General features: G+C 48.4%; 1 protein-coding gene across 1 annotated transcript in view; it reads left to right on the top strand.

The window, feature by feature from the left end:
• The window catches only part of PLXND1 (plexin D1), a 200,568-nt gene that overhangs the window by 144,372 nt on the left and 44,085 nt on the right, over positions 1 to 12,111 (top strand). Inside the window, exons 17-19 of the mRNA XM_027863909.1 lie at positions 1,462 to 1,552; positions 2,339 to 2,602; positions 4,852 to 5,001. Coding sequence (XP_027719710.1) covers positions 1,462 to 1,552; positions 2,339 to 2,602; positions 4,852 to 5,001 — 505 coding nt within the window. The remainder of the gene's footprint in view (positions 1 to 1,461; positions 1,553 to 2,338; positions 2,603 to 4,851; positions 5,002 to 12,111) is intronic.

Below are 12,111 nucleotides of genomic sequence, written 5' to 3'. Positions count from 1 at the left end.
AAGAGACAGAGGGAGAGAGAGAAGGAGACATAGATGGAGGTAGAGAGACAGAGGGAGGGAGAAGAGAAAGAGAGAGACGGAGGGAGGGAGGGACAGAGAGAGAGAGACAGGGAAGGAGAGAAAGAGACATAGATGGAGATAGAGAGACAAAGGGAGGGGGAAGAGAGAGTCAGAGACAGAGACAGAGTGAGAAAAAGACAGATGGAGATGGAGAGACAGAAGAAGAGGAAGAGAGTGTAGGGACAGAGAGACAGAAGGAGGGAGAGAAAGAGACTGATGGAGATGGAGAGACAGAGGGAGGGAAAGAGAGAGAGAGATAGGGACAGAGAGACGGGGAGAGAAAGAGTCATAGATGACGATAGATGGAGGGAGGGAGAGAGAGTCAGAGATGGAGGGAGAGAATGACACAGATGGAGATGGAGATACCGAGGGAGGGAGGGAAACAAAGGGGGAGAAAGAGGGAGGAAGGAAGGGAGAAAGGGAGGGAGAGAATAAAACCCAGACCATGGCCTGTCTTTGCTACGAACTCCTTGGCAGCTTCGGCCAGTCACTGCTCTGGCCTTCAATTCTGACATCTGTAAAGGAGGGAAGAGGCTTGTCTTTCTCAAAAGGTAGTTGTAAGAATTCAATCAATCCAGAAATTAGCATTTATTAAGTACCTAATATGTGCCAGGTACTTTGCTAGTTCCTGTGGATACAAAAACAGTGAGACAGTCACTGCCTTCATTCTTTCAGAGGAAACATGTAGAAACTCAAGCAGATACCAGAGATGTACAAAGTCCATGCCAGGTGATTTTGGTGGGGAAGGCACTGACAGCTGGCCAGAGCAGGGGTGGGAAGGATTTAGATCACTGATATAAAAGCTCCTACACATAGAAAGGCTAATGATCATTGCAATTGCTTGGGCTGACAGGTTTCTCTCTCCAGCTCTGCCTGAAGAGGGAGTGTGCCAGGATGGACAGCAGCACTGCTGTTGTGGGGTAGGGAAAGATGAGCAGGACTGCCTTGAGACACTGTTTATTTCTCTTCTCTCCTGCAATCCTAACTTAACAAGCCCCAGATCAGCATGGAACCTCAGATATCATAGTCTAACACCCTCATTTTACAGATCAGGAAACTGAGGCAGAGGTTAAGTGACTTACCCAGGGTCACCCAGCTAAGTATCTGAGGCCAGATCCAAACTCAGTTCTTCCTGCAGCCTAACCAAAGAGAACACCCAGGGTCTTACAGCTAAGTAAGCGTCAGAGATGGGATTTAGAGTCAGGTCTTTTCTGACTCGAAATTCAATACCCTGTCCATTAGGCAGTACTGCCATTCATTCTAAATCTGGGGTGCCACCGTAATTGCCTACCCCAGCCCATCTCACCCCTATCACTGTCTCTTCTGTGCCTCTCCTCCCCACTCCTGCCCTGTCCCTGTGTGGACGTCCCTCATCTGTCAAACCCTGCTCTCTCTGCTCAGTGGAGGGAGGACCATCACTGTGGAGGGCAGTCGGTTCGACATGGTGCAGAATGTGTCCATGATGGTGAATCACATTGGCAAGGAGCAGACGGTGAGTCAAAAAGGCCAGGAGGTGGGAGATGCTGGGGGAGGGTGGGAGCGTGGATGGAAGAACAGAGGGATTCCAGCAGAAATGGGATGAGAGTGGGGGAGATCATGGGCAGGGAGACTGAGACGTAGATACCAGGAGCACAGAGCGATGAGGCGGGGAGGGGGAGGGAAGGGACAGATGGAGAGTGAGTTTTTCTCGTCAAGGAGGAAGTGTGAGAAAAGCCAGGCGGCTTTCAGGGTGGGCTGAGTGAAGATGGCTCCATCCTCCTCCTCTGTGTGGGGGATGGTGCCCCAGAGAGGGGAGGTGGAGCCCCAGGGAGACAAATGGGTGTGATCAATGGTCTCTACTGGCATCCGTCTTGCCCAGCCCAAAGACGTCATTGCCTCTTTGCCACCCTGCTCTGACTCAGGGCCGCCAGAGCTACAGACCCTGGTGCCAAAAGCCTTGGCTGACCCAGACCTCTTCCCCTTGGTCTCTGTCTCCTTCTTTTTGTCTATATTTCTGTTATCTGCCTCTATGTTCCTTTCCCTCTCTCTTTGCCTCTGTCTTTCAATGTTCCCATCTTGGTGTCTCTATATCCTTGTGTCTCTCTCTGTCTCTCCATCCTACTCTCTGTGTCTTTATTCTTGTGTCTATCTCTATTTCTACCTTGACGTCTATGTCTCTGTCCTTGTGCCTTTCTCTGCCTCTGTGTATCTCCCAATCTCTCTGTCTGGCTGTCCGTATCTCTCCCCCGTCCCTCCCTATCCTCATCAACATATTGACCTGTTTCTGTCTCTCCTTCAGCTCTGCAAGGTTCTTAATTCCACCCTCATCACCTGCCCCTCCCCTGGCGCCACAGCCAACAAGTCGGCACCTGTGAACTTTTTCATTAATGGGCAACCATACGAGGATGAGCAGGTGGCCATGGAAGACCCTGGAGAGCCAAAGAATATGCTTCCCAGCAGCAGGTTCAGCCTGGAGTATCTGCCTGACCCCCAGTTTTCCACTGCCAAGAGGGAGAAATGGATTAAACACCATCCGGGGGAGCCTCTCACCCTGGTCATCCATGTGAGCAATAGTGCGGCCCACAGGAAGGGGAAGTGGGAGGAGCATAGTAGTAGTGGTAATAGGGAGGAAGAGGACGGTGCTGGTGGCCCTGAATTTGGATTCAGAGGAAACTAGCTCTGACTCTTACTTTTATAAGTGTGATCTTGGACAAATCATTTTCTTAGACCTCAGTCTCCTTTCTGGTGCTTAGACTTCCAAGCTCTGCATGGATGACCCTGTCATCCTTTCAAGGAGTCCAGAGCCTGAAATATTCAGCTACAGAGGAAAACTGGCTCCTCCACCGTTGTTTTGCCAGAACAGTAACCCTCTTCGAGACACCCAGATTCCTTAGTTTCGCCCCTGGACCCCTATGGCTGGCAGGAGCTGTTTGCCTCCTCAAACAGAGCAATGCTTGGCCTCCCATAGGCAGGACACATGCTCAACAGCGGGGATGGCCACGCTCTCTTGCTTGGCCCTCCTAGAGAACAGATGGCACAGATTTGTCCTCTGGCCAGCCTGGGGTTAGAGTCAATTCCCAGCCTGACTCAAGGGTCAGGCTGCGGTTGGGTTAAGGGTCACTATGTGGCCCTCAGAAGCAGTCCTAGGGAGCGACCAGACCCAGGCATCCCCTGTAGGTTGAGGGCTCCTTCTGGAGTGCCATGGCTACCCCGGCACCCCTACCTATACACCTGACCTTCATAGACCCCCCCCCACCCAGGGGCAGAAACAGAGATTCACTGTCAGAACTGCCCCCCAGCAAATGCGGCACCCACATTGGCACCAGCTGGCTGGTGCAGAAAAGCCAAGGAATTCTACAAGACCATGAGAGGGGGAGAGAACACAGGGGAGTTCTTGCTGCCCCTGCCAGCTCCCAGCCTGGTTATTCTTCACCTGGCCCAGGGTCCAATAGGCTGGATTCTCAGTTCTTCACCATAAAGGGAGGGCAAGGGCGTTATTTCTCCCTTATCCCACTTGGCCAAGAGGTAAAAAACAGGGCAAAGTCTAAGAGGAGGGAAAACAGGCAAAGAGGAACAGGGGAGAGGGGAGGGGAGCAGGGTTTCGGGAAACACTGAAGGCTTTCAGATTGACCCAGGGGCTGGACCACAGGGGACTCAGAGAGCAAGGCCTCGTGGAGCCTACAACTTAGTTGCATCCTAGGAGTCTAGATGTAGGGCAATAAGGGACTGGGGAGGCCATGTAGTCCAACCCCCCTCATTTTACAGATGGGGGAACTGAGGCCCAGACAGGCTAAGGGACCGAGTGACTAACAAGAAGGCAGTAAGTATCGTGGGCAGGATATGAATTCAGTTCTTCTAATTCCAGAGGCAGTGTGTGCTTTCTCCTGCTTCTCAAGTCCGGAGACACCTGGCTTGTGGGGCCAATCCTGCCTCTAATTAGCAAGAACTTGGAAAAGTCACTTAAATCCTTTGGGTCTCAGTTGTCCCATCTATAGAATGGGCATAATAACACCTTTCATCCTGGAAAGCAGGGATTGGACAAGGTGAAGTCTCCCTCAGTTCCAAGGGTGACTTACTTCCTCTCCCTGGGCCTTACTTACCTTTTTTGTAAAATTAAGGGATTGGACTACGTCATCTCTAAAATCCTTTCCTACCTTATCCATGATCCTTTGATTTTTAAGATCCCTTATAGCACTAAGAGAAAGAGTGCAATGTGGTAGATGGAGAGATGACACTGGAGCTGGGAAGATGCATTTAGGTCCTACTTGAGACCCATCCTGAGTTGTGTGACCCTGGGCAAGTCCCTTAATCTCTCAGTGCTCTAGGCCAGGGGTCAGCAAACTCTGACTCCTTGGGCCACACCTAGCCCCTGCTTGGTTTTGTACAGCCTATGAGCTAAGGATGATTTCTCCATCTTGAAATAAAGTTTTATTGTATATATTTAATAAATATTTATTTAATATTTATTATTACATTTAAACTTGTAAAAAACTCTCTTTCTCTCTCTCTCTCCCTCCCTCTCTCCCCCTCTCTGTCCTCTCCCCCTCTCCTTTCTCTTCCTCTCTATCCTCTCCCTCTCTTCTCTCTCTCTCTCTCCTTCCCTCCCTCTCTCCTTCCTTCCTCTCCCCCTCTCTGTCCTCTCCCCCTCTCCCTTTCTCTTCTTCTCTCTCTCTCTCTGTCCTCTCCCCCTCTCCTTTCTCTTCTCTCTCTCTCTCTCTCCCCCTCTCCCTCTCTCCCCCTCTCTGTCCTCTCCCCCTCTCCCTTTCTCTTCTCTCTCCCTCTCTTTGCCCTTCTCTTCCTTCCTTAAATCAGAAAGAACAGGACAACCTGGGTCTGGAGTGTCAAGAGTATCACGTGAAGATTGGCCAGACATCCTGTGAGATCCAGATTGTCTCGGACAGAGTTATTCACTGCTCAGTCAACGAGTCACTGAGCACCTCGGAGGGACACCTGCCCATCACAGTGAGTCCCTTGACCTAGCAGAGGAATGGGAGACCATGTCACTCAGAACAACTTTGATGGGGGGCGGGGTTGGGTTATGAGATTGATGCCTGTCTGCTAAAGGTAGAGACAGAACGAGTGTCCCTTCTCCATCCTGGACCTCTCCATGAGGAGCCTAGCCCCCAACCCAGGGTACCCATTCCCAACAGGGGCTTGCGTGCCCTATTTGCTCCCCAAAATGTGTGAGTTGCCTGGGATGGAGAGGGAACAGCCAGGACAGTTGCCTGGGTGCTTAGTGCTTCTTGCCTCTGGGATCCTGTGGTATCTGGGGTCTTATGGTATGACTGGGGTTTTCCCATTGGTCGTCTCTGGAATGGAGGAGGTTTTGGTGCAGCTCTGAGTGGGCCTACTGAGACAGAAAGTACAGGAGAGAAGGAGAGAGACAGAGACACAGAGCTCATATCTCTGTATCATTCTCATTGGTCAGTTGTTATCAATGTGGACAATCGCTGTTTCTTCACCTTGACCACAGATGTCCAGGTCTCCCCTCCCTAGCCCCTCACACTAGGTCCTTGTTGCCTTCCATCAGGCACCATGACATCTCACTGGGAACACAGCCTGAGGGAACTTCTTCCTATTCTCCTTCTTTGCCACATACAGATAGCCTGACCTCATTGATTCACTGTGTGACCCTGAAAGGGTATTTTATAGCTCTGTGCCTCAGTTGCCTTATTTGTATAAAGGAGGGCATGTGGCTTAGTGGAAAGAACAGTGGATTTGAAGTCAGAAGATTTGGGTTAAAATCTTCGCAGCTAGGTGACACAGTGGATAGAGAACTGGATGGGGAGTCAAGAAGGCTGAGTTCAAATCCTGCCTCAGACACTTACTAGCTGTGTGACCCTGGGCAAGTCACTTACCCCTGTTTGCCTCAGTTTCTTAATCTGTAAAATGAGCTGGAGAAGGAAATGGTAAACCACTCCAGTCTCTTTGCCAAGAAAACCCCAAGTGAGGTCTTGAAGAGTCAGACAGGACTGAAATGACTCAACAGTAATAGCACTGCATGCAAGGTATTGTGCCAAGCACTGGAGATACAAAGACAAAAAAGGAAAAGCAATGCCTGGCCTCAGGGAGCTTACTTTCTGCTGGGAAGATTCAACATGCACAGTACTACACCCAAGGTAATTTCAGGAGGGGAAGAATTACTAGCCACTGGGGCAGATCAGGGAAGGAAATCACAAAGTGTGTATCACTTGAACGGAGCCCAGAAGGGAAGGGAAAGATTCTGCAAGGCAGGGACAAGGAGCAAGGGCTAAGACATGACTTGGGTGAACGTGCAGGAGCTGGAGAGAGAGTGTTGAGTTGGGGGAACGCCAGGTCGTCCGATGTGGCTGGAACGGAGAGGAGTGAGAGGGAGTGATGACATGCAGTAAAGCTGGACAGGTAAATTGGAGCCAGACTGTCGAGTGCTTGCAATGTCAGGCTGGGGAGATTTTCAGGAGAGAGCTGTGGAAAGTTTTTGCACAGGGCAGTGATACAGTCAGACCCGTGGCCTTAGGAAGAAAATGATTTCAGCAGCTGTGCAGAAAATTGATTGCAGAAAGGAGCTTCTAGGAGCGGGGAGACCCATTAGGAGGCTATTTGCAATAGTCCAGACGAGAGGTGATGAGAGCTTGAACTGGCGTGTGAGTGGGAAGAAGTAAGCAGATGTGAGAGGTAGCTGAGGTTCGAGGGGACTTGGCAACTAATTGGTACTGGAGTGTGGGTGAGGAGCGATGAGCTAAGGTTAATGGCAAGGCTGGGGACTTGGGGGCCAGGGGGATGGTGGGATTTTAGACAGAAGAAAGAAGAGAATCGATTTCCTTTGGGGCACATTGTGCTCAAGAGGCTGATGGGAAATCCGGGTAGTGATGGCTAACAGGTAATTTGGGAGCGTTTGGGAGATGAGGGCTGGATATATAGATTGGCGAATTGTCTGAGTGGAGATAGCTGGCAGTGTGGACATGAGGAGATCAACAAGCACTATAGTATAAAACCAAGGCTCTTAACCTGGGACCCGTGACTTTGTTTATTGAAACATTTTGATAACTCTATTCCAATGTAATGGATTTCCTCTGGAATCCAATTTGTTTTATTTGGTGTGTTAAAAACATTATTCTGAGAAGGTTCCACCAGACTTGCAAAAGAACCCCTGATAGAGAAAGAGAAGAAAAAAGAGGCCTTTTGAGGGTTGGAGATGGGGGTGTCACTCATGCTTAAGGCATAGGAGGTCGATAATGACCAGTGAGGGAGCCTGAAGAGTGGTCAGACAGCTTGAGAGAGGACACAGACAGGCCAGGAAGCCCATGGCAAGCACTTTAGAGTTCCCAAATCATTTTAGGTTCATTATTTTATCAGACCCTCAAAACAGCTCTGTAAGGTGGGTAGAGTAGGTGGCCATATCCCCATTTTACAGATGTGGAAAACTGAGGCTGAGAGGAATTAAACCATGTAACTCATTAGATGGTGACAACAAAGCTGGGCCTACTACCCTGGTCTCCCAATTCCAAGTCTGGCAATCCTTCCTCAAAAGCTTGGTTTAGAAGGTAGAAAGACGATAACGAATGACAACCCAAGTTACTTTATTATTGGCAAAGCCTTTGACCTTGAGACACGGAGCACCACAGAGCTGAACTTGGAATCAGGAAGACTAATATTCAAATCCTGTCTCCAGTGCTTACTAGCTATATGACCTTGGACAAATCTTTTAAATCTCTCTAAGCCTCAGTTTCTTCATCTGTAAAATGGGGATAATTATGACATCTCACAGGGTTGTTGTGAAAAATCAAATGAGATAAATATAGTTAAAGCACTTCACAAACAAAGTACTATATAAATAAGAGTTACTACTGTAGTTGTGGTTCTCTGGTTGGGATCTTTCGTGTATGAGCCTATGTAGAAACTCAATCCACCTAGGTTCGCTGCATTTAGAGTGCCTGCTCACACCCCCCAGGGCCAACATCAAGAGTTCCGCTTCCCCACTGATCTGCGTACTAGGGAGGAACCGCTGCCTGGCTGGAAGAGGAGGACTCTAGGTGGGGAGATGTGGGAAGTAGAATCACAGAGGTGCCCTTCTGTGCCCCCTACTTTTCCTCCAAAGCACAGCTCTGAGATCCCATTGTAGCTCACAGCGTGGCTCCCAGTCTTAGCTTCTGCTCCATTTCCTACACTGGTACCCGAGCCAGGAGCTAGTTCCTAGGTAGCAGCTGAAGATGCCTGCGTGCGGGCAGGTGTGCGTAGGTGTGCGGGTGCCGATAGAGCCCTCACTGGAAACGGAGAGATGCCCTGGATGCATCTCAGACATCTCAGCGCCTCAGCATGTCCAAAAGAGAATTCACTCCTTTTCCCTATCCCCCACCCCTCTTCCATACTTCTCTATCTCTGGAAATGGGGAGAGCAGACGAGCTCCCCCTCCCCAGCCCCACCCAGGTTCTCCTCCTTCCTCCCGGCAGTGGTCAGAGTGAAGTTCAGTACCACCAACCAGACAGGAGCAGGGGCTCGGTAAGGAATCAGGCAGCTGGAGGCCGTCCCCTTCCTCACCGAGCCCTGGACCACTGGCTGTGCTGTGGGAGTGAGCATAAAAAAATCACTCCCTTCTCTGTAACACTTCAAAGATGCAAGTGCTTTCTATACAGCCATGCGAGGTAACACAAGCACTATTCATAGACAATTAGGAAGGAGAGCGCTGTGCTCAGAGTTAGGGAACCCTAGGTTCAAATTTTGCCTTACCCACTTCTCTTTGAATCTGTTTCTTCATCTGTAGAATGGAGATAATAATTGTCCCCAACCTCGCAGGGTTGTTGTGAAGCTCAGATTAAAATGTGTGTGTGTGAGTATGTGTATGTGCATACACACACACATATACGGTGTTTCATTTGAGCCTATATTGATATAACACACACACACACACACACACATATATGTGCATATATATATATATATATCTCACTTTGGAAACCTATCTCTGAAGCTATTATTTATTTATTTATATAAATTATAATATATAATTATATATAGCCAAATATAGTTATGTATTTTATATATAATAAGTGTGTCTATTTACATATAATAGTTATGTTTATATATTTATATATTATATATAAGTTAGGTTTTTACATATATAACTATTATATATGTTGTGAGACTCAAGTGAAATATATATATCATGTATATATTATATATGCTACATGTAATTATGTATATATATATCTCATTTTGGAAACCTTCAGACTCTGTGTCAGCTGTTATTATTAAAGCATTTGAATGGGTAATGTGACTGAAATTTGAGAGAGAAGTGACTTGTCCCAGGATGTCTGGTTAGTAAGTAGTTTAGCACAGTGCCTGGCATATAGAATAAATATTTATTGGTTAATTGATTGATCAAACTAAGTCCTGAATGCAGCTCCTCTGACTCTAAATCTTGCATTCTTTCTACTTTAAGAGAAAAAGTAAAATCTGGCCCATGCCCCCAAGAAGTTCATGGCCTGCCTAGAGAGTGTAGTGGAAAGGATTCTGGGCTGGGAAGTCAGGAGACCTGGGTTCGCATTCTAGTTCTGCTCCTAACTGACCCAGAGACGTTGGCCTGAGTTCCCTCATCTGTTAAATGAAAGAGCTGGACTGAATGACCCTTCTTGAAATAATTAGTGAACGGGAAAAGCTTGATTATTCTAAGTGCCACCAGATGAACAGCGTTTGGGATAACTGGTGCAGGCGTCCAGCAGGACAGAGGCAGGAGAGGGCTCAGTGAAAGCTGAACAGGGTCAAGGAGGCTCACAAAGGAGGAACAGCTTGGGAAAGAAGGTAGGAGCTTCAGGAATTGGGGGAATGGGCTCCTACCTGTGGCTGGCCACCTCAAGTCCTTCCGGCCCTCCTGGATCAATTTGCTTCTTGAAGAAGGAAACAAGACGAGGCGTTTCTGCGGAGCTGTGGTATAACTAAGGGAGCCTGGGGAATAGTCTGGTCCCGGTGGGAAAGTGAAAGAGTGGATCAGCTCCTATCTGGAAAGCCAGAGAGAGGGAGCTGCTTCAGTTAGGCAGGCAGAGCCCTTGACTAGAAGGCTTGGCTCCAGCTTCCAGATTTGGCGTCCTTCACCTATCCCCCCAAACTCTCCAAAGGCCAGAAGCCCCTCTCCAGGGCTGGAGGTCCAAGGCTAGTTGGGCTCCAGGCACAAGGCTGTAAGCGGCAAAGGAGCACCGGCGGACATTGATAGAGGGAGTTACGTCACCAGGCGTTCCCTCTAACAATGAAATCACAGCTACAGCCCCCCAAAAGGGTGAGAGCAGATTTAGATTCAAGAGGACTTGAATCAGAATCCCATCTCTGGTGCTTCTGCCACAGGCCCACCCAGTCTCACATGCAGCCTCTGGGTCCATTGGCTTCCCCCCAAGGACTTTCTTTTCTTATTCCAAGACAAAGAGGGGTTCAGAGCTGTGCCATTCAGATATTTACCATCATTCCACGAAGATCAGTGTAGCACCCAGTACCCCAACGTTTCCCAGCCAGCTTACCCAGGCAGTTATCACCTGCCCCAGCCTGGCCCAAAAACACATTTCTGATTAATGTGCTCCGAGGATCCACACCCAAACGCTTTACACACAGAATTAGTTGCAAAGGATTCTCTTTCCTCCTTACACTCGGTCCTCCAGGATTCAACCACTGCCCCACCCTCAGAAAGTCAACGGATCTGTGTTCTGTTTTCTCCCTGTTACACCCTGTTGTTTTATTCAGTAACTTCTCTATGCCGTCTTGGACACACCTTGGATCCAGATCTCACCACAATGTCACACACATTGAGTGAACACACACTCAATCACCATCATCAGGGGAACTCTAGGTGGTGAGTTTTAAAGAACCTGGGAGTATGCTCATGCTTGTTAGTTAGTAAGCCAACAAAAGCTGTTAATCACTTCCTACATGCTGTGCCGGGAGCTGTGGTAAGCTCTGAGGGATGCAGAGACAAAAACTAAACAGTCCTTGCCCTAGAGAATTTACAGTCTAATGAGGGAGACGACATGTGCACTGTGGATGCCTGTAGAGACACAGCTTCTTCTCCAAGCAGTCAGCACTGCCTTCCCCAAAGATTCTCAACCTTAACAGTGACCTTGGACGAGTCACTTTCCTCTGGGCCACAGTTTTCTCATCTATAAGATTAAGTTGACTTAGATGATTTTTGAAATTCCTTCCAGCTCTATCCACTATGATTGAGCCCTACCTGTGGAGGTTGATAGAACCCTGAGACTGGACAACATTGACTGGAAAGTGCCTAACCTAGGACCTTGTATACATAAGGAGCTTAATCAGTGCTGACAGAATGCTGGATGTGGAACTTTATATGAGTATTGGTTAAATGAGAGGAATTCTCTCCTTTTGGAATCTGGGGATGCAGAATCATGACCGAAGGGCCCTGTATGACAAGTCAACCAGGAGGAGGGTGGGGGAAGAGAGGGTCAGCATTTTTGGAGCCCCTATTGTATGCTGTGGCCCTGTCTGTCTGTCCCTGTCTCTCTGGTCCAGTGACAGCCTGAATGCCTCATGTGGGAAGCAGTGAGCTGTGTTCCCACTGAGGGCAACTGTGCTGGCCTTGATGGGGACAGAGGAGACAGAGTCCCTGCCCTCAGCGGGTTTACGGTCTGGTACAGTGGACAGGACTAAAGTACATGAAGCAGTGAGAATAAGGTTCAGTAATTCAGAGACAGGAAAGATCCCTGGAGTTTGGGGGTATTCCGGAATGGCTTCCAGGAAAGGGTAGAACTTAGACACAGGTATTATAATAACAATAGTTAGATGGCACTTTAAGACCCGTAAACACTTTACAGATATTATCTCACTTGATCCCCACAACAACCCTGGGTGTTATTATTATTCCTATTTTGCAAATGAAGAAACTAAGGCAGAGGTTAAGTGACTTACCCAGGGTCTTACAGCTAAGTAAATGTCTGAGGCAAGATTTGAATTCAGGCCTTTCTGATTCCAAAGCCATGCCACACATACCTACAGTACAAAATGGACAAGAAGAATGTATTTGAAATGAGAACTGGGTTCAGATCTTGTCTTGGCTACTTGCTATCTGGGTAAACTTCAGCAAGAAATTTTAGC

The sequence above is a fragment of the Vombatus ursinus genome, unplaced genomic scaffold (assembly GCF_900497805.2).
Source record: "Vombatus ursinus unplaced genomic scaffold, bare-nosed wombat genome assembly UNPS02014773.1, whole genome shotgun sequence".
Lineage (NCBI taxonomy): Eukaryota > Metazoa > Chordata > Mammalia > Diprotodontia > Vombatidae > Vombatus > Vombatus ursinus.
This window is presented reverse-complemented; position numbering and strand designations above follow the sequence as displayed.